General features: G+C 39.5%; 3 protein-coding genes across 14 annotated transcripts in view; 1 reads left to right on the top strand and 2 right to left on the bottom strand.

The window, feature by feature from the left end:
• LOC136843116 (uncharacterized) overlaps nucleotides 1–5,147 on the bottom strand; it is a 145,677-nt gene extending 140,530 nt beyond the window's left edge. For 2 of the 8 annotated variants that reach the window (XM_067111260.1, XM_067111334.1), the window contains exon 1: nucleotides 4,744–5,056. The gene's annotated coding sequence lies outside the window, so the exon portion shown is untranslated. Of the gene's footprint in view, nucleotides 1–4,743 lie in introns of all 8 variants that reach the window. The other 6 variants (XM_067111502.1, XM_067111185.1, XM_067111680.1 and 3 more) reach the window with 6 other exon arrangements.
• The window catches only part of LOC136843441 (uncharacterized), a 10,329-nt gene extending 2,192 nt beyond the window's left edge, over nucleotides 1–8,137 (top strand). Inside the window, exons 2-6 of the mRNA XM_067111990.1 lie at nucleotides 514–544; nucleotides 1,200–1,296; nucleotides 5,988–6,103; nucleotides 7,099–7,205; nucleotides 7,545–8,137. Of these exons, the coding sequence (XP_066968091.1) occupies nucleotides 523–544; nucleotides 1,200–1,296; nucleotides 5,988–6,103; nucleotides 7,099–7,205; nucleotides 7,545–7,856 (654 nt within the window). The 5' untranslated portion in view covers nucleotides 514–522 and the 3' untranslated portion in view covers nucleotides 7,857–8,137. The remainder of the gene's footprint in view (nucleotides 1–513; nucleotides 545–1,199; nucleotides 1,297–5,987; nucleotides 6,104–7,098; nucleotides 7,206–7,544) is intronic.
• A 1,029-nt stretch (nucleotides 8,138–9,166) lies between these two features.
• Nucleotides 9,167–27,536, bottom strand: part of LOC136842693 (constitutive coactivator of PPAR-gamma-like protein 1 homolog) — a 100,400-nt gene continuing 82,030 nt past the window's right edge. For all 5 annotated transcript variants that reach the window (XM_067110567.1, XM_067110479.1, XM_067110401.1 and 2 more), the window contains 2 exons: nucleotides 15,938–16,011; nucleotides 9,167–15,490 (listed from right to left, as the gene is read on the bottom strand). In XM_067110567.1, the coding sequence (XP_066966668.1) occupies nucleotides 15,313–15,490; nucleotides 15,938–16,011 (252 nt within the window). In that variant the 3' untranslated portion in view covers nucleotides 9,167–15,312. The remainder of the gene's footprint in view (nucleotides 15,491–15,937; nucleotides 16,012–27,536) is intronic.

The following is a 27,536-nucleotide window of genomic DNA, read 5'->3' as shown; positions in this document are numbered from 1 at the left end:
CGACCGTTCATTACAGTCACGGTGAAAGTTTGGGTCTCGACCGCCAGATGGCTCAGGATCATCTGGTGGAGGATTTTAATGCCTTACAGAATTAAAAAAAATATATACAGATGCAACTCCATAATGTACTTATATTCCTGAACAACATACAATTCAGTCATATAGATGTGGCAAATGCTCCTGACACATTCACAGCCTTACAAAACATTGGTTACTGGATACCGTCCTCAGCTAGCACTCTGCTGGGCCCGCGTTCGATTCTCCGACCGGCCAATGAAGAATTAGAGGAGTTTATTTCTGGTGATAGAAATTCATTGTTACAATGTGGCCCGGATTCCACAATAAGCTGTAGGTCCCGTTGCTAGGTAACCAACTGGTTCTAATCCTTCGGGCCAGCCCTAGGAGAGCTGTTAATCAGCTCAGTGGTCTGGTTAAACTAAGGTATACTTAACTTTTTATGAAACCTTCCATCATTAAGCTAGCAATGGCTCACATTTTCATTTTTCTTTCCAGATACTAACCATGATACCTATCGTCGTTTTAAGTAAGTACATTTAAAAGTTAACGTTTTACTCCTGTGAGTAGAATAAGTTTCAAAAACTAACAACAAAATCATGTTTCAATTTCTGGGGGAAAGAGAAAGCCGAAAAAACAGTTTAAAAGTTACAATATAAACGACTAAAAGAGAAAATGTAAAACGGTTTTAATTGGTTATCTGTAACATACTACTCATAATTGCTTGACAACTCATTTTTTCTCATGACCTTTTCCTGAATCCCATGCTCTCACAAGACTCTCTCATCTTCCTCTACTTTTAAACCTATTTCTGACTCACCTTTATAAGAATCGGTTAATATCTCCTCAGAACCAATAAAGAACCAAACAGATCACATCAGAACGTGGGAAAAAAATGGAATCCGTTCCAATACTTTCCGGGCAAATTTCTAACCCAATTTTCTAGCACTCCTTAATAGCCTCCTATTAAGTCCTTTAGTTCTTAGCACCAACCTTTCACCTGGGTTTTGAAAACAGTATATTTGTTTCAAAAATACCAAGTCATGCGATACAGTAGTTGTAATTATATCCTCATGAAACAATTTACGTATAGGTAGTATCTAACATGTGTATTATGATGTTTAAATTTGAGAACTGTCACCTGAAAACTGATATTTGCATACGAATGTATCTACTGTTTTCAGGTTTACTGGGTGTGTGCCTTGGATCACCTTTAGCACAGCAGGCATATGAAACTCCTCTTTACAGAGAACCTTCCCAGAACTTCCAAGAAAGAGAGAGGTGAGTAATATAATTTTCTCTTTTGTTTATTTACTACAGTAACTAAACAGTCAACTGGCACGTCAAAAATGATGGCAATACTATATTCAAGTAATTTTGCAATTGTATCATACTTATGGTTGCCTTGCATTCTCTTGTTAAGATTTTGTGAGTTAAACTTTATGTCCAATGCAGCCTATCATTGTTATTCATAAAATATATATATAATATATATATATATATATATATATATATATATATATATATATATATATATATATATATATATATATATATATATATCTATATCTAAAAATTGGAGTTTAATAAAGTAAGGTATGATCAAGATATCACAGGTATTTAGTAACATAAAATTCCACTCCATATGACAGACAGTAGGCAGTGAGTAAGACCGAACACCTTACAGCAATATTTTACTTTCTATTGTACAGTTCTGTATTTACTTCACAAACTATCTCTAGAGGAATGTCAGGCCTCATTGTGAAACCATGCTATTAAAACTAAACTCCCAAAGTTGTTGGAGATTTTTAGGTTATATTTACTAGCATTCATTGAACTTGTATTTTTGTTCTTATCTCAAACTTTAAAATAAAAAAAAAAACACACCATAAAGTAGTATACAATGGCTTTTATACACTTGAAAATTAAATAATTACTAGCAGATATTCAATAACACAAATCTCTCCTTTACCTATTAAGAATACATGCTACTTATTTTCACTTTTAATTTGTTCTATTGTCTGTGCATGTTATTCATGTCTATCGCTTCTTTTTTTTTTTCTCTCTAAGCAATCAGTCTCATTACAACATACAGTTATCTCACACTGTTCATAATTAGCAAGATAATGGAGTTTCGAAACTTCTCAATTTCCTGTTTTATTTGTGAGGCTTCAACATACCCCTTTTTGGGTAGTTTTATAACTTATAGCTGGCTTCCCTAACCTAGCCTCCAACAAAAGGGGGAAAACTAACCTGTCCCACGGGACTGGTAACAGCCTAATCTAACTTGTGACATCAACAAAATATTTGTTTTACCATGTATAATGTGTTTGCAACCACCATTTCTACTCTTCACTTATAAAATAAACAATAAACAATTCTCATGTCAAGTGCTTCGCACTGAAGAGAATATGACAAGTCTAACAGTAAAACTAGCAAACTTCTAGTACTCTTTGCTACTTACACTATATCCATAGCAATACAAAGGTACTGCAATTTTGAACAGCAAATTGTTTGTTACACATTTTTACTACATAAACCTAGTTACATAGGATAACCTTTAGCTAGAAATGTTCACTTGGTTTGTGGCAAGGTAAAACTTGACTTAAGAACTGAGACCTGCATTTTATATTACATTAACGTGTAGATATAACTCACATGCTGGGTTACAGTAGGTGCCCTACTTTTAACTTATGACAGTATGGGTCTACCTTAACATTTTGAATCCTGACATTGTCATGAAAATCATTATGGGGTGATTTGTGATAAAACTGCTTGAGATAGAATCACATAATGCTGATGGATGCATGCTCCTAATTGCAGTGGTTTTCACCTTATGAAATACCAGACACTATTTGGAATACGCTGATGACAAGGAAGATACAGTACTGTATTAAACCAATAATGCTGGAAGGCTAAGGAATTTTCCTAATTCTTAATTCAGTCTTAATCCCATTTAGACAATAGTTCTTTCTTTTTGTGTAAATACTCTACTGCAAACAATGAATATGGGATTAGTATTTTTGCTCCCAACACTTAAAGAAACATGCAAATTTCACTTCAACTAATGGTGAGAAATTAAAATTTCATGTTTTATGCCCATGTTCTAAAACAAGGTGTTCAGTCCTCAGATTGGCACAAAGACACAGGATTTGTTATTAACCTAGATAAGGTTACAGAGGTTGGGGCCACTGGGGTGAAGCCCCTTTGGCCAGGTGGGATATTTCGTTCTGGAGTAGGCTGGGATGCTTTCATGTTGCACCTAACCCATACAAACAGTCAAACAGGGCAAGCTGTTCTACGCAAGGTTAGGTCAAGATTTTGCCCTTTCAAATGGTACAAACTAGGCCTAGGCCTATATATACATTATATATATATATATATATATATATATATATATATATATATATATATATATATATATATATATATATATATATATATATATATATTCCTCAAGTGACAACACGAATACAGCATGCATATTTTATCACTGCTTCTCCCAAAGTTTGAGAGTGTATTTCACGAAGTTAGGCCTATTGTCCTTACTGCTACTCATTTTCGCCACACAAAATCCTCTGTTTCCCAAGTAGCAAGGGAGTATGAGAAGGGGAAACCCAAATATTTAGTTTGTCCCACAATAAAAGACTAGACCCAGAATATGAAAAAATGCAAAAAAAAAAAAAAAGGTCTGGGGAAAAAACATATGTGTCATAATATTATGTTTGGCGAAGAACTGGGTATTATTATATAAGTTTCCAATACAGGCTATGAAGCTGCAACCTACTTTTTTGAAAAAAGCTCTTCATTCTCGTTATTTTGAACCCCATAAACACTGTGCACAAACGATAAAAAATAAATTAATCAAATTACGACTTATAAGGTTAGACAATAACGCGGCGGGCCCGCCCCCTCCATAGACAATGCGGCAAAATTGTAACCGGTACACTCCCCTAGGTTACGTTAGGTTGGTATTCCTAGCCATTTTTGCATGAAAAACCCAAAATGCTTTTCATGCAAAAATGGCTGGCAGGAGTTTTATTGACACCTTATACAATTTTACCTAGAACTGACTAGTTATGTTAATATGTTAACTGTTGGCTGGCGGTTTGTCCAATTTCACAGGCGGCCGGCAATATGCTAGCCAAGCAATTTCACCTCACCTGGATATGACACATATAGGTCTAGGCTAAGCCGAGTAGAGATAGTCATATAGCATGGAGGTCACTTTAACTTGTTTATGGTGAATGTCCAGAAGAACTCCGCATGCATAAAGTACCAAAATTAAAAGTAAAATGTAATATTTTTCATATTTAAAGCGTTTTAGACCACTTCTTATGATGAGGAAACACCCACAATTTTGCCATATTAGCTATGGAGGGGGTTGGGGGACAGGTATTGTCTAACCTTATGTCAAAAATCGAAAATCATTCGATGGGGAACTAGTTTTTCTGAGAACCATTACACTCTTCCTGAGAAACATTACAGTAAAAAACCTCATTTTCGAACCAACTCCCTACTGGATGTAAACAAACGACTTAGAAACTTTTCGAGGATGCCGATTAGATAATCATTAATATCTCGGATATGGTGAATCTCCTCAAAAAGTGTTCAGAGACAAAGTTTTATTATTTTATATTGTGAAAATTATAGTGTGACCTATTTTCTTATATCTCACCGCGGAGTTGTTCTGGACATTGACCTTTTAATGCTTTACAAGCTACATACCTTATGAAGAAATCACTTGGTAACTGAACACTTTACTTAACACACTTTAATTCGCATGGCAACCTTACACTTTTAAGAAAACACATTTTTCCAGATGAACGCGGAGGACTACCAGTCACCTGTAAATTGTAATGTATTTATCCGCAAACAAATGAAGATTTGGATCCGTATAATTATTGTTCAATTATCGCTTAGAAATAACAGTCCACAAAAGTTACAATCAGTAGGTTAGCCGACTCAGACTATTAAATCGTATTCCTATTGCAAGCAAGATTTTCCCGATAGGAATTATGAACCAAACAACGCATCAACTGGTAAGCTTGACAATTTTCATCGCTATTGGTCCATACTAGCCGCCTACTTCTTTCACACACTACCTAAGATAGCTGCCAGAACTTGTCCGCTTACAATTTTAAGTATCCGTACAGAAAGTGTGTATAGATCAGCTAAATCCACGTTAGATTATCTTTTATTTTGGGTCAGTAACTCGAAGGTTCATTTTTAAATGACTTGCATAACTGGTTTGGTAACTTCTTCTTCTTCTTTTAACGTGCTTTTTTCCCATTTTGTATGGGGTAAGCATGATGCCTTCTTTTTGAAGGACTTTGATTGGCTTTTGGGGTAGACTTTGTAGTCTCGATCGGCTGGTTTGCTAACACCGGCGTATTTAAGGAAACTCAAAATTCTTGGTGTGATGTATCTCAGGGTTATCTTTGACTATTTGTGCTCGTACTGGAACCACATGATCGTACTATTAGTGCAACTAAATGTAGCAGACGTATAACCGACCTTTGGAGGTACTGCCTGCAGAAAGCCTTGTCCTTGCTCAGTGCACACAGGAGGTACTAAAAGGTCCATTGCAGCATCCTGTCAGCCCAAGTAAATAACTATTACTTCTTTCCCTCCTAGCTATTCAACTTATTTAACTGTGTCTTCATCTAATTTTCACCCATCGTCAGCGGTCTGATCAAAGTACTATTATAAGAATTGCAGAGCATTAGTAACATTATCACCAGATTCTCTCTCTTTCTCTCTGGGAGTTTGACAAATGAATTTACTTTAAACCTGAATCTTACCTTGTGTGGGTTTAGTTTTTTTTTTTTTTTTTTTGTACTGATGTACATAGGAAAATCTTTTGCAGGCATATTGCTCCTAGGAAATGAATATCACAATACTGTAAAAGTCTACCCACTGTATAGCCTACTGCACCTGTCTAGTGTCAATATCCTTTCTTTTCTCTTCAGATATCCTTCGCCACAGGCCAATCAATACAGGGCTGACCCACCCAAGTACCAAAACCGATATGAAAAGGAACCACAGTACGATGAAGATGAAGAACAAAATCTAAACACCATTCCAGGTACTGTATGGTTATAAGTAATACTGCAGCTATAAAACAATGTCCTTCGCCACATTATTGTTGTGAAAACTGGTCATTTGAAGCGTAATCCTTGGCAGGAAGAAAATTTTTATTAAATGGTCAACTTCGATTGAGCTCAACATTAAAGTGACATCACAAAAAATAGCATGCCATATTTAAAAATCATCTTAGAAACATAACTAAAAAATACTCTTTATACTATATATATAATATATATATATATATATATATATATATATATATATATATATATATATATATATTATATATATATATATATATATATATATATATATATATATATATATTATGTATCTACCGTAATGGAGAGGTTTTTGAACATCTTACTAATAAGAGCGCTTCCAGACTTTCTGAATTCACAAATATCAAATAATTACGTTGTAACAGATGTTTACAGTTATTAAGCACCACTAGTTTAGTTAACCAGACCAAATACGGTAGGCGTGTGTATTGCACGCAACCAACACACGACCAAACAATTAGATCATGCCTTCCTTGATCTGTACACCATGTGAACTTATCGGAAAGGAACCATCGCTAGCTACAGTTCCTCATTGCTCCTGACAGTCATTCTGAAGGAACACAATAAAATCCATCCTACTTCATTCAAAACTGATAAATTTATTTGGATCAGCTTTTTTTATACTTGCTCGTATACTGTATATATCATATTGTGTTGTTATATCTAGATGAAGTAATCATTGCTAAATTCATTTGAACAACTAATCTCATTTCCCTTGACAGTCTAATGCATCACAACATTTTCTAGATAAGAGTTTTGCCCATTTATGCAGAATGAGCTCAATTTTTTAAAATATGCTCAACTTTTCTTTCAAATACTATTGATTTTAACGTTTCTGCAAAATTTAGTTCCATCTTTGACATGTGAAGTGTTTCAAAGCAACTTCTTTAAATTTAAAAGTTACCATATTACTTATGAAATTTCCTTTTAGGTGAACCTGGCAAAGATTATCCTGTACACGCCTTCATCCCCAACACCGGGTTCTCATGCAGTGACCGTTTGCCAGGCTTTTATGCTGACGACACTGCCCATTGCCAGGTAATGTAAAAGAATTACCTCTCTGATGCATTTGTTTTACATCATTTGTGATGTGCCAGTACATACCTTCTGGCCAATCTTATGAGAAAGCAGCCACACTATTGAAATGAATGTTTTACCTGATCATAAGATCCCACCAAGTCCTAATCTCTAACGCATCGTTTCAATGTAATGAAATATTATTCTGCTTAAATATCTTATAATACTGTATTGAGGACTGAGTACAGCTTATAATTAAATATGCACATTACTTGTATAATGTGGCACTTTAGGCAATTAGCCACAAACCATATAAAAAAAAAACCAACATGCTAATGACAAATTCTCCTTCAACAACAGGTATGGCATTACTGCAAGACAGATGGGTTGATGGAGTCCTTCCTTTGCCCCAATGGAACAATCTACAACCAAGAAAATCGCGTTTGCGAGTGGTGGTTCAACGTGCAATGTGACAAAGCTATCATTGCTGCACAAGCAAAGGTGAATGAAGATCTTTACATCGTTCCTCCACCATACAAAGGCGATTTGGAGTATGAAGTTCCACAGAAATACTCGCCCCAGGTTGCCCAACGCAGGTTCCGCCAAGAGCCCGAGTACCAGGAAGGGGAGGTAGATGCCTACCCACAGTATGAAAATCAGCAAAGATATTAATGGCTGATAAATTCCATAATATCAAACTTTGTTATTAGTCTTCATTGTTAATATAGATTAGTTTGTTATATACAGTAATTTAGGAACACTTCAAAATACTGTACAATACTGTATTTCTATATGGCTAAAAACTTTTAAAATTTACTGCCTTATGATGCAGCAATCACATTCACCTGTAAGCTCCTCATTTACATTTAGATAAAGCTTTGTACTGTATTTGCAATTTATTGTTTGTTGTAACATTTATCATAAATGTTAAATATATAACTTTTCTAAACTTATCATTGATGATAGAACCTTAGATCTACAAGGGTCTTACAACTCAGCGTATTTTAAAAAATATATATGCCACATAACTACAATAAGATAAGAATGGAAAACAAACTGGATTCAAATTAAGACCAAAAACTCATGGGCCAAAATTTATGATTGAAGTCTTTTTTGTAACATTGAAACCATGTTCATCAGGCTTGTGCTAGCATGGGCTCTCGCTCAACAGCATGTATTAATATATAGTTTCGACAGACCACTGACTTGAATCTTATCGCTCATACAGCTGAATTGATGGGTTTGTTCCTGATTATATTAGTTACTTAATATACTGAACATACTGCACCACCTTAAATGTTAATTACTGCAATGGAATAAGTTGAAAATGATTCCAATAAAATTCCTTTCAAGTTTTGTTTTCAGTAACTAATACGCGTTGCTGGTTGAAGCTGGACGGTCACTCAAGGACCTTCGGTGTTTGGGTTGAATGAGTGTGACCACTTCTAAGTTGGGATAATGTTACCCAAAAATAGTTTTCTAATAAAGAACACCAGAATTCAACAGCCAGTTTAATAATCTGTTACTGTTAGATTACTTCACAATGTCTGCCATTTCTCAAAAAGGAAGAGTTTTATATGGTAATTCATTTAGTCATAACCATTGCAGCTTTGGCTGCTTTATTAATATCACTTCCCTTAATGCATACACATTCATGGACCCAACTTTTCAACATTTATATCATCTTCATACAATTTGTTGAATGAAAATTTAATTTGATGAACATGGCATTTTAGGAGAATTTTGAAGGACCTCTTTAATATACTGTACTTCTAGTCACTGAAATTTACACTATTCTGTGATGTATGCTAATCCTGTTTCGTATTATTTGGTGGCTTTGAGGCACTGAACTGCACACCCTACAAAAATAAAATAAAAAAATTGGTGCCAATGGATATTTCAAGGACAACTGATACCTTTGCAAGTTTCCCGGCAAGTAATTTTTTTCCTCATAAACATACGACACCAGGAGAATAAAACAGTTTTTCCAACCAACCTTTTACTTTCAGTACCAGACTATACACTCCGTAGGCAGCCTTTCTCCTGACCTCCATCAAAACCTAAAACCAACACTGACCATGACAAAATATAGCTGCTTAGGCATACAGCCAATATGGCTTCCTGGCTAGAAGGATTCTAAGAGAAATTAACCCAAAATATGATAAAAAAAAAAGTTATGAAAACCAACTTACTCAAGTGTTTCAACAAAATAAATGATAATCTTCTAATAACTAAAATTCACTGACAATATCATGCATAACCAAGAATAATCAACTTCCTCAGCAATAAAAATGAAAGAAATCCTTCACGTTATCCATATCATTACAGAAAATTACCAGAAAAGCATTTTCCAAAAGTGACAAAAATTCCATTCTCAATTTCGCGCTGCCAAACAATTAGTTATTTTACATCTTATATTTCATTACGTCAAACAGTTATATTTTCACGCTAATCAGACCTAACTTTTACTTACCCAACTTTAATTCTGTCTATGCATACTTTATACCACAATGCTTCATTTTATGCTATTTTTGCAGGAAGAAGCCTTACCACATTACATGTCCCAAATCTTTACGTCCATTATTATAAAGTTCAAGAAGATACACTTCCAACCATTCCATTACTGTTTTAAAAATTGATGCTGCAGGCTAATCATCACACAAAATATCTAATTTGGGTATTGATATGGACCCCAAGTTCCATGGTAGTCTGTGAGTACCTCTACATCATGACTGCAAAAAAGGTAATTACAACCACTATTAAAATTTCAAAATACTTGCAAATGATTCAAAGATTCTTTGCTGGAACGAGGCAAAATCTGTCAGCTGTGGTGAAGCAGAACACTATCATATTCTGCATTTAATCATGACACTCAACCCCCTCCCAACCAGTATGATTTTACTGCCTTAGGTTCCATGAGACCTTTTAAATGGAATTTAGAGCAAGAGAGAGACTCACAGATGACCAAGGAATTTAGGGCACAGGCTACATATGACATGAAATCACACAACAAAACATCCCCCAACAAGTTTGTGTTGTGTCGTTTGGAGGTTAGTATTATAACATGGCTTCAATTTTGCTACACAAATTAATGTTACTATTACATTGATTCAAACTTGCTTGGGTTAACATTTCAATATTGATACAACAATTAGTTTGATGAAGAGTTTCCGAGGGAGGAGAACAGCAGCACTGATGACACCCACCAGTGATCATTTCATTCTTAGCAAATTAACCCAACACGAATAAAAACTAGCCTTCTGTAGTTATATGAACTACAGTATTCAACATCCTCATGTACAAGGTTTATCCACCCAAAATATATTCTTCTATGATCAACTTGGTTGCTAGGAAATGTTTAGTATTACAAACTACATAGGCAATACAATACTGTGTGCCTGATACATACTGAAATGAAGGTTTTAATTTAATTTACTACTCATGCAAAAAGTTAAATAGTCTTTATTATTTCTAGCTGAGAAACTTTGAATATAGATAGCAATTTAATACTTTACAATTCTATAACATGGTATAATCTTCATTAAATACTATAAATTCATCTGTTCTTCTCTCTCGGAAATTCAGTTGTTAAAAGTTATGTTTTAAGCTTAACATCAAGGAGGGGCCCATTCAAAAACTTGATCCGAAATGCTACTGTGCAGCTTAAAGAAGAGCAATAAGTCTTAAATACTTATAAATTAAGAGCCTAAAATACCAGACTTAAAACCACAACTGCATTTTCCCCATCATACAGCACACAGGAAACTTCAGATGTTTTAGGAAATGACTAACAATTTTCTGAGCTTCAAAAATACACATGCAAGAAAAGCCTTTTTTTCAAATGACCAATTGCTCATTATGGTATTCAAAAAGTTATAACTTCAAACAAAAATGTGTAAACTGTAGTTACATGGAATTCCAAAGTCACCTACATACAGTTCTTAAAATTTTTTTTTTACCCACACCATTTACGAGAACAATTAATTCACTGAAAGTTAATTTTCAAGCAATGAAACAGCAAAGATATATACATGTATCCCTTCAGAAAAAAGTACAATATTGGCTTACTACCTATATTACATCAGTATACTGTATTTTCTTAATGCTATAATGTATCTGGCTGCAAATTTTCAAATGCATGCAAAACACTGAAGCATCCCCATAATTCTATTCTTAATATCAAAGAACATTGTAAATGCTAATAAGAAGCATTTCAGCCCACTGCAATTATATAGAAATTTAAGACCTCTCCTGTTGCTCTATGGCCAAAATACTTCATTTTGTTATCTGCCCAATCAATTTGGAAATTCACTGATGAATTAAGCAACAATTAATCTAAATCAACTGACAACGGGCAGAAAACCAGTTACAAAGAAAGGAGGCAATGTTGGATCAAACAGCATGTACAAATACCAATTGCATCTCTCAAGAGTTGAACTTTCCTAAAGCAACAATAAAGTGCAAGATAGGCTAAGTTTAAGTCCCATTAGCAAGAACTGACACTAAGTTGATACACAATCATGGGGGCCCCTCACTGAAACACAGACATGTTGCACCAAGGTAACACAAAACTTTGGATCCCACACCATGGAGGGATGATAAATTCTACATAAATCAATATATATTCCATATCATATTCCATTATAGAATGTCACATCAATCAAAAAAGCATTATGGGCATTACACATGGCAATACAATAGCCAAAAACCTATGAAAACTAATTTCCCCTGTCATATAGGATTCTAATTCAGTTTATATGAGTAATAGTATTTCTGCAGTTATACAAAACTATAATAATCAAGATGCAAGTTAAACCAACAATTGAATTCAATTTCCCTGTGAAGGGAAGCAGAGATTATATATGACCAATATAAGTTACATTTACCTGCAAGTCATTTATTATACTGTATGCTTGGCAGCATCATTATCTTGGGCCAAAATATTTCAAGCTCCCTAAAACCTAGCCAGATATTGTTCTGTGGGAGAAATTTCCCTAGTTTTGACAAGAAATCAAGGTTCCACGGCCCATAATAAATGAGAGTATACTAATTGTGTTTATTTCATATTTTCATCTTAGCAAACAATTGTTTCCTAAGAAATGAACCTCTAACTTATCAGAGTCATGATTTTCACATTTTTTCTTTGAGTCCACTCAGCAGCATATATAACATATTCCATGAAAACACTGTGATTCTCCATCATCAACATAAAACCATGAATTTTGAGTTATAATTTATTTAAAGTTGGAGTGTAATGAAAACCAGGGTTCTGATAAGCCACATTGATATGAAAAGGAGTATAATAATAATCATGTTACAACATAGCAATGCAGTATTGAATACAAGAGATACGATGCCCATAAAGAATTACTGTACTAGTACTGTACTGTATATCCTAAAACCATTAAATTCATGCGTAATATATGCCTTTAAGCTCCCTTTATAAGCCAAACTGCGGCAAAGTCTGGCAATAACAAAGTTTAGTAGTATTCAAGTGTCAAAAAATTCCATTTTCCTTTCTTTTTAGCCATGTCACCCTCAGATATATTTCTTTAGTTCCAGGCTTTGGGGCCAAATTACCCATTATAATCCTGAAGTGCTACACCCAGTTTAGGGTTTAATATTATTATTAATCATATTCCAAAGTGAAACATCTGCAATTCAAACTTCATTGCCAGGCTGTCTGTGGTACTGGTAGTGTCACTCGTACTTATCTTCAACGACAGTCGTCAACCACAAACTTGCCAAAATCCAACTTGTCTCTTTGTGTCTCCGTCACCATTTTAACAATATAACAGTCATATAAAAATAAAAATTCATCTTCTTATATACTTGGCGTCTAACAGCAGCGGAGAGGGCGGCTCAACAATGGGTCATGGCGGAGCTGCCGGCCTCTACCGCTGCCCTCCTTGTACTTTCTGGGAGTACGGTGAGGATGGCATCAGCGGTTATCACACTTATGTACATTTTCAATAAGAATCATAATCCCCAATGACACCACAAAAGAATTTCTCTAACATCACAGACGGGTCTGACAGGTATAACTCACTTATCTCGTGTACTGTGGGTTACAGCTCACAATTGCTCTGTGTAGAGGGGTAAGAAATTACCAATATGACTCAATGGTGTGTGTTATGAACACTGATAGACTATAAACCTACATAGACCTAAAATTTATAAGTTGAAAACCTGAGACCTTATCGCTTTTCAAAAACCATCTTGTCACACCACAGCTTCTCTAAAAACAGTGCTGTAGTGCCCCAAAGTAGTGAATGATTTCTAAAACCATACCCATCAAACTAAAAAACCAAACTTGCAAATGCATTTTGTTAGAACTGTTGTACCTTGTACCAAAAGTACTGCAGAATAAAAGAAAATCTAACAGACCTGCTGTTTCAATAAGTCTCATGCCTCATAGTAGTCAGGCAGTGGTGGCATTGAAGGTTCAGTAATGAAGAGGGAAAGCATTTTAAAAGATGTTAGTGGCCAACTGTGTTACATCATATTGCATAACTACTTTTTTAACAAATTACTCTACTAAGAAAATGCAAGCTTACTAAAATAATACCATAAGCTTCACTGCTACAAAATCTGAAATGTCTTCAAGGGATCTCTCCAATAATAAAATAATTTTAAATATTTGATACCCCATCCAATATGAAATACAGTACTTTAGTATGTCCCTTGAACTGTTCTTAAAAACTCTTGGGTAACAAAGTTGAATAATTGAGAATTCAGATGTATAAAGAAAAAACATTGTAAGGAAATGAAAGTGCCAGCCACACTCACAATCACGGTAAAGCAGACAAATAACATCTCTATACAGAATAAAGCCATGATTCCCACTTTACAATGATTCCCACTTTACAATGTAAACCTTTTCATTTCTGTTACAACAGTGGCATGACTAAATTTCTTAACACTTGCAAGAAAAGAAACCTGTAAATTAAAAAAAAACAAAATCCCTTTGCCCCTCTACACAAGCAATTTTCATGTAGACAGCATTTGTGCTACTTCATGGACCATTGTTCAAAATCTGACGAGCTTACACAATAGTCAAGAAACACTTATATCACAATGTTAGGTGATCCAGGCAATTCTGTATGCTAGTCTCTTGGGTACTTTTGAACCTTTACCACCCAACAGTGATGCCTAAGAATGACTTTTGAAGTACGTACTTGCTTTTAAACGAATGGCCACTGATGTAGTAGGTGGTAACATTGTTTTATCCATTGGCATTATGGGGCAGTTAGTGTTGATGGTAATGGCAGTGGTAACAGTGCAGAGGAATTCAGGCACATTTATAACAGCACTAGTGCAATTTCAAGGTGGATTTATGTTCATCTGTGCCTTACCAACCTTCTCAAAAGACAATATAAGTAACGACTAAAAATGACCAAATCAATGACACACACACTACAACATAACATGGGTCATTACCTCATAATGAAATTTTTTATTTCATTAGATTCAACAGTTACTGTGTATATCAATGCCCTTACCAACTGCACTTAACTGATTGTAATATAAAATGTGACCACAAAACCTTATAATACAGTCTTCAGTAAACTATATAAACTTGCACCTACTCTATTTTCTTGAATAATAAGTGTACAGCAATTTTCATTCTGAAATTTCCACATCATACAGCAGAGCTGCTTATCTCAAACAGGTAGGCGCATCTTTAGGGATTACATAGATCTGAAAGATAACAGAACCACAAGGAAGATTGTAACCTGAGAAAATATGGCAATTAAACCAGAAACACTTTAAATGGATTCCCATAAGAAGAAAACCAACACTCCAAATGCGGAGGTCTAGCAAATCTGGCACCATTGCTACTAGGCTTAACCCTAATCAGGTAACAGGAGTAGAAATATAGTTTCTTGCCTACCTTAGGAGATAACTGAGCACACATACTGTACTTCATTCCAGAGTTTTAACCTACATTCACCATAAAAACCCTTCAAAACCAACCAACTTTTCCACCCATTGTTTGCACGATCACAGGTGCACCCAAAGACATACAAGCTGTATCTACACTAGGTTTTGCTGTGAGCTGTTTATTGAAGACTATATCATGAGGTCTAACATGATCTGCTCTCTAGGTAAAAGAACACTCCTGTCTTTACTCAAGAATAGATACATTAACACCTGAGTCTGGGCTCTTGAGCCCACTCGAGGAGTGACTTTGTGGTGCATGAGGAGGGTACGGGCTAAGACCTTCAACATCTCGCCTCATTGGGGTATGATCATTGTAACCACCATCAGGCATGCCATTGAAATCTCTCACGCCCATTGATCGACTGAAAAAAAAGTTTTTAATATCACAAAAAGCACGAATAAGTAATCATTATTTTATTTCCCCAGGTACGAGGAAGTGTAATTTATACTTCTTTTAACCCATCATACACCATGTTGGGTCAGACTGACCCTAAAACAATTCTAACAAGATGCAATTTTGCCACTTACTGTTTTAGGATTTGGAAAAAGTATAAAGTTCAAGAGTTTTTAAACTTATTTCACATGATTTGCTTTGTTTTAAATGGTTTTCAGAATATCTTGAAATTCTCACAGAAATTTGACAAAATACTTGAATATGAATGTTAAGAACTCCCTCTTGAGAATAATAAGAAACATACCCCACAGAATACTACATTACTGTACTTGACACTTCTTATACAAGGTGATGAAAAAAAATCAGATGGTTATCAAGTATTTGATAATTTACTTCCCCCAATTTTTACCCTTACCTATTGCTTGGGTTGTCCATGCCACGACCACGAATGGGACGAACTTCTCGTTTCTTGATTGTCCGACGCTTAGCCTACAATATGGGAAATGGGAAAAAAATTAATTCAACAATCACATTCTTCTGACAACTGGTAATAATTAACTATTCTTATGATATATATATATATATATATATATATATATATATATATATATATATATATATATATATATATATATATATATATATATATATATATATATATATATATATATATATATATATATATATATATATATATATATATATATATATATATATATTTCTGGATCGGGGTCGTGTCACCCGGTGAAATAGTCCATTCAGCACTTATTTCTAGGTAATTCCGTTGCTAGATACCAGAGAAAGGTTAATTCGGTAGGTTTCATATAAACCTATCGGTTCTCCGCCTCTTGTGGCTTATTAATAGTTAATCTTTCGGTGTTTGGGCTCTCTCCGGGCGAGATTCTCGGTGGATCGGTAGGTTTCATATACGCCTATCGATTTCCTCCGCCAAACTCCGTTTCCGGGCGAGATTCTCGGTAAATTGGTAGGTTTCATATACACCTATCGGTTTTTCCTTCGCCAAACTCCGTCTTATATAAATTATTGATAGTTGTTCCTCCGGTGTCTGGGGTTCTAATTTTTCCCCCTCCTGGAGGCCAGCCGCCAGAGTCTCGTAACTCTTCGCTTCAAGTTAATTGGTTACGGAGAGTTTTCTGAAGACGTTGCGGCCTTCTGTCTCGTTCTCGGACCTGTGAACATCGTCCCGGAGCGATAAGTAGGTGCGGGAATAATTGAGACAAGCCTTTTCCGCTTAGCTCGAATTAGGTGAGGCAAACTTTTCCTTTAGGGATTCGTTACCTTCTCATCCCTTTTCGACGGTTCCTGGTCTACCGTCCCTAAGGTGAAGTCAGTAAAAAAAAAAAAAAAAAAAAAAAAAAGACCACCCTTTTTTAAACCAAGAAGACCCGCTCCGGGGCCCCCTCAAGGACGTCTCGGATCTCTAATCCGGTGCCATCTACGAGTTTGGCCTCGTCTTCTGGAAAGGGACACGGCCCAAGCAAAGCAAGGCGGTTACCCCCTCCTTCCTTTGTTGAAAACTCTTTTACGGGTCTCCTTATAAGGGGCTCATTATGAGGGTCATTGTCAACCTATTAACTAACTATCTACGTCATGGTCCATGCCTTCCCTTTCCCAGGAGCTTAAATCCCAAGAGATTAATCTCAAGACTCATTGTCAATGGATCACCTGTTAAGTCCTGCTCCGTTCTGGAATTCTATCGTTCCGGACATCTCCACCTCTTTTCCCCTCCAGTCTGGGGAATCTTGGTGCCTTCCCTTTATGCTTCCCAGCATGAAGGCACCCTCCTGTCGGGGTGTGGGCACACGGAGGTTGGTGGAAGGGCATTTCTTCCCTTCCGGTCTGGTATCCTCTTATCCGGGTTTTACCAGACTGTCAGAACGAGCATGGCATCTGTCTGGCAGGATCCATAAGTGAGCCCTCAGCTAGGGGCTGGACACATCGTCTCCCTGAGGACTCTAACGGAGTGGCAGGCGGAGAATTCCAAGTTCACGCCAGCTGTGGGGTCTTACCATGCTCTCTTGGAGAGCCCTGTTTTTACCCCTTGTGCTCGAATGTAGCCCCTCTTATCAACAGGCTTGTTTTGAAAATGTATCGCTGAGGCATTTCCGGAGACAGATATCACAGATACATTCACAGTGAATCTTCTAACCCTGGACTACGCTTCTAATTTATTCAGCGTACAGCTCCCTAAGCTTCGAGTCAATTTTCGGAAGCTGAAACAGGGTGTAAGTCAGGCTTGCCCGTGCCCGCCTTGAGCTGAAAAATCTTATGAACGGTTTCACCTGGAGAATTAATCTTTTCCCAGGTGGGCGTTGTTCACGGCCCATCTGGGGCTACTATTGTTACCCAGAGCCTCCGTTCTCATGGGTGTCTACCCTACGAGCAGAAACGGTCTGATCTTGCTGGGACCTGCCTAAGTCCGGCAAGAAGTTCATGTAGTTCAAGAGCCCCCTGCTCAGGCAGTGGTGCAGGCTCTTCAGGTCTCTGCCCCTAGACAGCCGTCAGCTCTCACTCCCAGCCTCCACCTCGATGTGTGCGGGTTCAGCCAACACATCAGCCCCTTGTAACGCCCCGTGTGTCTCTGCCTCCCCACGGGAAAGAGATAGCAATGCCGCTGGGGTTTTCTTTGCTTCATACGAAAACCTAAGGAAAAAATTTTCACTAGACATTTGGCAAGAGGCTCTGACCCTCGGGGTTATCATAGGAGCAGGGATGCATCCTACTCCTCTCCGAGAAATTGGGAAGGCTTTCGCTTCACGGAGGCAATCAAGCCTCCTCCCTGTAGTATTTCTCATATGGGTGGGAGGCTGTACCATTTCGGGGCCACTGGAACTTCAGTTCCTGGGCCCAGAGTATAGTTATCAGGGCCCGGGGTGGAGCTGGACTGTTGTCCCCCCCAATCAGGTTCAATCAGCCCCGGCCAGAGTTCTGGGGTCTTTGCGAATGGCCTGTCAGGCTTTTTCAGTCTGCCAAGGAAGTTCCCTTCCACTGGAAAATTTTTCCGGCGTGTCCCGTTTGTTTTCCTTATTCATGCGGCAAGTCTCGGTTGCTTACAGTCTTGTGGGTTCGGATCCTACTGCGCCGTGGAGCCGTAACCACCTCTATAGACCTTTCCGACGCTTCCTTTCACATCTTGGTTGCAGAAAGGTCCTATCCCTTCTTGGGATTCAGACTCGGGAGCAGGCGACCCCTTCAGGTTCATGCCCTCCTCAATGCAGCTCCAGAGTCTTCGCCAGTTTGAACAATACCGTAGTTCAACAGCTCCGGTATTAGGAGGCTATGCTAGCTGCATATCTAGTTGCCTGGCTCATTTGGGCACCCAGCGTCGGGAATTGCCTGAGGGCGCGCGGTCATTATAATCGGTTTCTAGTCTTTGGGCTTCTAAGTAACCAGGAAGGAATCCCACCTGATTCAGGAGGGTAGCCTTCCGTAGTTATGAATCCAGTGGAAGTGGAAAGAGATAGCAAGGGCATCTTATCATTTCATCATCTCAAGCATACCTCTCCCCGTGCCCAAGAAAAGGTCCTGGTTTTCTCCAGTTTGCTTCAGTGACGGTTCTCCTTCTGAAGTCAAAGCTGGAGTTTATGACCGGGTATGGTGGAGTCGGGGACGTGTCTCCTTGATTCCTCCTACTTGAATAGTGGCCTCGGCCTTGCACAACTGTCAAGTGCTTACCGAAGTCAGTTCCTCTCCAGCTTTCCCCTCCGGCCTCAGTATTCCACACCGTCACCTCTCTGGCGGGTGAGGTGGTTATTTTTGGCCCAATGGAGTACATGGTACTTAGTCGGTCACGTTCGACAGTTCCATATCAACGCTTTGGAGGCGGTGACAGTCTTCCTGTCCTTGGAAACTCCCCCCCCAAGAGGTTTCCTTTTAGGCTGGTTCTGAACAAAACAGCAATAGTGCGCTGCGTAAACAGGTGGTTTTGGACTCGAATTGCTCCGTTCAGGTTATGGTTCATTCTTCTCCATAACCAACAGACGAGGTGCCTCCGTCTACCACCCTTCTCGTAGGGGTCCAAAAGGTCACTGCTTTTTCCCTATCCAGGGCCTCCCCCCTGGTGTCGGAATAGTCCTTAGGCGGAGCATCATTCAGGTAGTCTTGTGACCTTTTCCTGGGCCTGGAAGTAGGTCTGTTTGCAACCCAATTCAGCCACAAACTATCAAGCTGTCCCGTCTGGTATAAACTCAGCCTGCGTCAGCCCCCTCAAACTCTGATGTCCTGGCTTTGTGGTCTTTGTGAATCTTACAGTTGAGGAGGAAACTGATATTGGTCCTGTTATTACTGTTTTCCTGAAATCAGTTAAGGGATCCTACTCTACTGCAGTATGGTTCTGCAGTTAAGTAACTAGCACTCTTCACATAGTTTTGAAGCTATAGTACTGATGCGACCGCATTGGCCTCGAGGAAAGTGTTTTGTTGGAACCAGACTCACAGGCCCTTAACTTTCATCCCTAAGGTCTGTGTTCGTCTAAGAACAGTACTCCGTCCACATTCGGTTTCCTGGTCTTTGAGTAATGTATCGGAGTTAGCTTCGGTAACCAACAATCACCTTGTTCTTATCTTTCCTTGTTAAGGAAGTCCCAAAAATTTTTAATCAGCTTAGCTTCTAGTGTTAGTTTTCCTGTACTGTCTGCCCTGTCTGGTGGAACCAATCAGTTTGGTTTGTCTCATGGAACCAATCAGTTTGGTTTCCCCTCTTCAGGGTAGTGTTGTGAATTCTCACCCTAACTTTCTATCTACATTGAAGGTCCTCATTTTCGGTGGTCACCTTGGAAAGTACTCCCCTTTTACAAGGTCTGTTTCTGTGTCCAGTTTTCTCCTTGCAGGCTTTTTAGACAGGACCTCGCAATTTTGTCAGGTCCTCTCCTTTAAAAAAGGGGGGGGCACTGTCATTGGGTCTGCTATTAGGCAGGAAGTATTTTCTTAATACAAGCCTATTCAGGTGCTATTCTAAGCTCATGATCTTAGACGGTGACCACTTACATTATTTTCATTACATGAACTTAGAGGACCTTACTTATGTTCAGGGTAGAATTCTCCTAGTTTTCAACGTTTCTATTTAAGTCTTTAATAGCATAAGAATGATGTTTATTTCTCTGTTACTATTTCACCGGGTGACACGGGACCCCGATCCAGAAAAAGGATTTTGACAAAGGAAAAATCTATTTCTGGAGAGGGGCCCGTGTCACCCGGTGACCCACCCCTGTTTTTCATTCTCTCCCTCCTTGATAAACTTCATTCTAGTGAGGTGGGTGCTAACATGGAATGCGGCTAGTGTTGCCTTGTATACAGTCCCTTGAGTAGTGCATGGGCTTGTATCGGCACCTCTCTCGTTGGGACTTTTGACATTGGGAATCTCTATAGGATAAGGTTCCGTGTTTTTGTAGTTCACCCTTTTCCATACACGACTCCATCTAGTGGAGCTCGCTCTGGGGGTAGTAACTCCAGCATTTCATTTAGCTTTCTCTGGTATCTAGCAACGGAATTACCTAGAAATAAGTGCTGAATGGACTATTTCACCGGGTGACACGGGCCCCTCTCCAGAAATAGATTTTTCCTTTGTCAAAATCCTTTATATATATATATATATATATATATATATATATATATATATATATAATAAAGCCAACCACTTCACACAATCATTTATAAAAATGTTTTGATAACTTGTAAAGTTCTTTCATATAAACACATCAACCATATATAAGCCTAACATTTGTGTCCAGAGTGTTTCCCCACACCTGTTCAAAAGTCTTCTGATGACAAGCATAAGTAACAGTCTCAAAACTGTGGGTCTGACAGTAAGATGTGAGTCAAACAGTAAGGCACTATGTATGAATTTGTATTGGAAATGAAATTTTTTTGATAAAATAAAGTTTTATATATCCTTACCAAGTACTACATAGCTATTAGTTTCACTTAACCGCAGCAGTTCTAAATTTGAAATTCGCGGTAACTCGCTATTGTTTTAGTGTAGGTAACTAGACCCTGCCCGCTACCAAGGAAGAATAGGTACAACAGTGCTGAAGAGCCCAATTTGTTTGTGCCCTATGTCCATGAGAGGGAAGGTGGGAGGGCTTTAATCATTTAGTTACTTGGTAAGTATATATAAAAAGTTACTTGGTAAGTTTATGTAAAACTTTATTTCACCGTAAAAATGTCATTTTTATATAAGTAACTTACCAAGTAACTACGTAGCTGAATCCCACACTGACAGGAGGTGGGAAGTATGGACATTTTCCATCCAAAAACACTCTTTGAAACAGAAAGGTAGACAGCATTGGTGTAATGCCTGTTGTAACATTACCTGGTGAGAGAGCTGCAGCAGGAAGATACTGCCTCTGGTTGGCACTCATCTCAACCTTTAGTGACACGGCAATAAAGCCAAGTGTCGTCTCTACTTGTGGGAGAACCTTGCAGTCAAGGAGTACCCCGAAGACTGATAAGACCTTAAAAAATAAATGCCCTTGGCCTGGGTGCAGTACAATGAATACAATCAGAAATTCGTTACCACACAGTATTAAAACCTTCACCCAACCATTAAAAAACCACGACTGGTGGGTACTCCTGGTATATGGCACACCAGACATCCCAAAACTCAGCATCCTTTAACAAGGTGAGGAGATAGAGGATTGGAAAGTATATTCCCTATCCTTCTTCCCCCAATACCATGCCAGCCACGGCCAATGGGCTTAATGTACTGCAATTATTATAGACTGTCTCCACATCGCGCAAGTAATGGGAGGTGAACACTAATTTTGATGTCCAGTAAGTTGATTGGAGAATCGTGGAGAGCGACAAGTTCTTCTTAAAAGCCAGCAAAGTGGCAACTGATCTCATCTCATGAGCGTTTACTTTAAAAACAGAGATTGTCTTCTTGAATCTTTAAGTGTGACTCAGAAATAACACTCTTTAAAAAGAAGGCCAAGGCATTCTTAGATAACGGTCGTGAGGGTTTTTTTAATGAACACCATAGAGTTCTCTCCTGGTCTGCTGGCCCAAGGATATCTAACAAACTCTTGATCATAAACGAATGAGGCCAAGGGGTGGACAGGGTTTCGTTCTTTGCCAGGAATCCAAGTGTGAATGAGCAGACCGCATCTCCTTGCGAAAAACCCATTCGCTTACTGAAGGCATGGAATTCGATGATCCTATTTGCCGTAGCTAAAGCAACTAAAAAGCGATACGGCATGACGGGGCTCAAATGGAAGGCCAGAGAGCCATTTGAGGACGGCACTAAGATTCCAGGCGACTGACGTAAACTTTTCTTGCTTGGAAGTGTCTAGGGATTTAATTAGATCGCTTATATCTTGATTAGCAGACAAATCGAGACCTCTATGTCTGAACACACAGTTTAGCATAGATCTATAACCTCTGATTGTAGAGGTAGCCAAGCCTCGAAAGAACCTCAGAAATATTAAAAAATCAGCGATCTGTGCTACAGAGGTTTTAGAAGACAATACGCTGTGTCTTCGGCATCAGTCACAAAAGACTGTCCACTTCGCCTGGTAGACATTAGCGGAAGACTGCATCTACACTTGGTGACTGCTTCTGCAGCTTTTCTTGAAAAGTTCTTTGCTCTGGAAAGCTACCTGACAGTCTGAAGCCCATCAGAGCAAGAGAGGATAAGCCTTGATGGAAGCGATGGCAGTGACGCTGCTTTAGAAGGCTTCTCTTCTGAGGTAGAAGGTACGGGAACCACATTGGTGTGGGTCATGAACTTGTTTAGGACTTCTCTCACCATGCTGAACAGTGGCAAGGCATAGACATCCAAGTCCAACCAGTCCTCAGCATGGCATCCGTCACCCATGCCCGAGGGTTCGAGGCTGGAGAACAGTAGACGGGGAGGGAATGGTTCCTCGACGTTGCAAACAGGTCTACCAACGGTTTTCCCAACTGTTTCCACAGGTTGGTGCACACCTGTGGATTAGTGTCCATTCCATCGGTAGGACCTGTTTGCAGCGACTTAACTCGTCCGCAAAACCGTTTAACTTTCCCTGGATGAAGCGAGTTATTATCCTGGTACGGCTGATCTCTCCCCAGAGAAGAAGATCCTTGGCCACTTCGTAAAGGGAGAAGGAATGAGTCCCTCCCTACTTTTGATGGAGGCCAAAGCAGTCGTGTTGTCTGAGTGGACTGTGATTGTCTTGCCGCAAGTCTTTGTCACAAAATGCTGAAGGACCAAATGAATCACCTTCAGTTCCCTTACATTTATATATAATTTCCTCTCTTCTGACGACCACTTCCCAGATATTTCCATGTTGTTAAAAAGTTCAACATTAGGTCAGGGATCAGAGGGTGCAATGACTTTCCTATTAAGAACCTCTCCTCTGCAAGCCACTACCGAAGATCCTTCTTGATATCAGGAGTGATGCGGAAAATGAAGGAGTCTGGGAGAGTTTCCCTCTGCCAACTGGCCTTTAGGAAGAATTGCAGGACTCTTGCGTGTAACCTTCCTAAAGGCACGGACTTCTCGATGGACGAGAGAATGCCTAGCATATTCATCCAATTGTTGGCTGTGCAAGCTGGGCGACATATAAAGTTTCTTACTTTCTTCAGGCAGTCTTGAATCTTTTGTGGGACAGAAAAGACCAAAAAGTCAGAGCATCGATCCTCATCTCCAAATAGAGAATCGACTGTGTCGGAGTAAATTGGGATTTCTGAACATTAAGACCCAACTCTTAGGCCAGTAGTACAGTCTTTTGAAGGTCCTCTGTGCAGTTTGCCTTCGATGGGGAGCGTAGTAGCCAGGCGTCCAGGTATAAACAGATGTTGATCCCCATGAGATGGAGCCACCTCACTACAGGGGCGAGAACATGGGTGAATACTAGCGGAGTTATAGAGAGGCCAAAACAGAGAGCCCTGAACTGAAGGACCCTGCCCTGGAATAAGAACTGCAGATACTTCCTTGAGTACGGATGTACTAGGACACGGAAGTACGCATCCTCCATGTCAATAGTTACCATTCAGTCTCCCAGATGAATGGCTGACAGGACTGAACAGTTCATTTCCATATGCACACTGACGTCTAGGACCGGTCTCCAACCTCCCGACACCTTGGGGACAACAGACAGACAGTTGTAAAACCCCTCTGTGCTTACGTCTTCAACCAACTCCACAGCTCTTTCCCTGAGCAGGGACAATACTCCTTCCTTCAGGGCCAAAAACCTCTCCAAGCCTTCCGAGAAGGCTGTTAAGCTGATGGGCGAGGATGTCAGAGGCAGTTTTTCCCTGAATGGGGTGGCACAGCCCTCTTGTAGGACATTTACTGTCCAGGGGTCTGCATTCCTGGCTTCCCATTTGTCCCAAAATTGGAGAAGCCTGGGTCCTACGGGGACACGGAGGACCGGAACCTCACTTGCGAGAGGCCAGTTTGGAGGATGACTTCTTGGTTGGTTGGACTTATAGCAGATTTGAGAGTGGGTGGGGCTGAAATTTGGTTCTTCCGCCTCAAAAGGGTTGCTGTTGCAACAGGGAGACAGTTCTCATGCTGAATGAGACCAAAGTGCCATGGATTCGTTCCTTGGCACGCCTTGTCAACTGCATCATAAGGTCCTGTGTTGACTTCTTCTGTAAGTCAGACGCGACCTACTCTTTTGTAGTTCTTGGGAATAAACCTGACCGGTCTAAAGGCACAAACGCAAACAGGAGAGCCGATCTTTGAGAGGGAGTAACACCTTTGGAGATAAAGGCACACAACACTTCCCTTTTCTTAAGAACCCCCATGGAGAAAAAGGTAGCCAGCTCCTGGGAGCCATCCCTGATGGCCTTGTCAGCACAAGAGAGTACTCCTAGCCAGTCCGCAGCAAAGTCCTCTTGAAGTGTACTACAGTTTTCTATTTTCTTGGCCAACGTCCCGATTGTCTAGTCTAGGAAGCTGAATACTTCGAAGACTTTAAAAATGTCTTTCACAAAGACGTGAACATAACCTTACCTTGGCAGTTGGGCACTCGGACACTGAATGCTCATAACCCAATCACTCGAACACTGGGCCATCCAACACCAATGCTCAGACATTGGGCAATCAGACACTGTGAGCTCAGAAGTTTGGCGCTAGGACGCTGGGCGCTTCGACAAAGAATGGATTGAACACTACACGTTTGGAAACCAGGCGCTCGGCCGCTGGACACTCAGACAACTTGGATGAGGAATGCCGTGTCTAAGACCGGCTCACCATCATTGAACTGTCATGCACAAGCCAATCAAGACTGAAAGTTAGGCGTTCAGACTCTGGGCATTTGGACATACAACACTTTGACACTGCACGTTCAGACACTGGCGCTTGGACAACTTGAATGAGGAATGCCACGTCAAAGACTGGCTCTCCATCACCAAAGTGTCATGCACAACCAGCTCGGGACTAACCCAAAAACTGCATGAGGGAAGAGAACTGTGCTCTTGTTCCCTGGGAATCTTACGTGAGAGCGGGGAAGCGAGCTCAGTGGAAGGAGCATGCCTTTTCAATGGCCTCGACACTTTTGAAAAATGTTTACGCCCCCTGCCCACACTGGTGTCCGAATCACTGGACGACAGAGCATGCACATCCGTATGGACGCCTTTCCAATGACAATCTGCCAAGTCCTGGGTTTGATCAACAGGCTTGGCTGAGGGGGCTACTACCCATGGGCAAAGCCCACCGATATCCCTTGGACTTTTGGTTTGCTTCCTCCCAGATTTGGGGTAGTCTAACATTGACCTTTGTCTTGGAGCATCGGTGGGACGAGTAGTCACCTCTCCCACTTGCACTGCATTTGCACCAGCACTAATTACGCTTACCTGATCCATAAGGGCCTTAACCGAAGACCCAATCTGGGCTACAGTATTAACAAGTAGGCCAAACTTTTGGTCAATTGTAGCTTCTAGGCTGGCGATGGCATCGAGTTCGGAAGAATGGGAGCCAAGTAACGGAGTTTGAGGAAAAGTCGGAGGGCTGGTGACTGGGGAGAACACAGGTAGAGGTGTAGAAGGCACAGGTTGAGAGGAATATCCGATTTCAGAGTAGAAACCTGACTAGCTGAACTTTTAGCCTTGGCTCTAGCAGCTGCCTTTCTCTGTCTATCTCTTTGGAGTCTGTCTAGGTGTGCTTCCAAAACTTTCCATTTACCCTAATCCCAGCCTTTGCATTCATCACATTTAAGTTCAAACAAGCAAATTTGCCCTCTACAATGGCAACACAAAGTGTGGGAGTCACACTTCGCAGAAGTAAGCCTAGTATTACAGGCTTTGCTGCAACACCTAATACTAGACATGCTAGAATCTGACTTTCAAGTCACAAGCCTGAATAACAAGCTAGCTATGCTAATAAATAGCACGCTGCCAACACAAATGGCTACTTCACCAAAGGTGAAAGATACAACCATCCGGCAAAATTCAAATCATAGAGCTGCTCAACCAACCGTTGTACAGTTGTTGACTGGCAGAAACAAATTGGGCTCTTCAGCATTGTTGTACCTATTCTTACCCGGTAGTGGGTGGGGTTCAGTTACCTACAATAAAACAATAGTGTGTTACCACGAATTTCAAATTTAGAACTACTGCAATTAAGTGAAACTAATAGCTATGTAGTTACTTGGTAAGTTACTTTTATAAAAATTTTGTTTTAGTCATCCATATATTCAGTATAAAATCCTACTGAGGCAAGAGAATTAAAAGCTAAATGTCTCTTGAATGTCTGCAAATGCCTGTAGGACCCAGGAGAGCACCTGAGTGCTATGAGGAGTCTGGAGCCAATGCCCTCCCAGTTCATTGGTTTGCTGGTTCAACATAGGGTATGTAACACAAGGTGGTTATATCATCAAAGAAAGAGAGGCCCTTATACCATCTAAGGATAACAAGGCACTCACATCATTACATCTTCCAGATTGGAAAAATACACTTCCCATACATGCCAGACATCACAGCCAATAATTCTGAAGGCCTATATCTCCTGAAGGTGCCATTAATAAAAGATGAATTATGAAGTGGAAGATGATGAATCCCCGTTTTCCCTAA

This window comes from Macrobrachium rosenbergii, chromosome 1, assembly GCF_040412425.1.
Source record: "Macrobrachium rosenbergii isolate ZJJX-2024 chromosome 1, ASM4041242v1, whole genome shotgun sequence".
NCBI lineage: Eukaryota > Metazoa > Arthropoda > Malacostraca > Decapoda > Palaemonidae > Macrobrachium > Macrobrachium rosenbergii.
The sequence above is the reverse complement of the archived record's forward strand: the minus strand, read 5'-3'. Positions and strand labels throughout refer to the sequence as shown.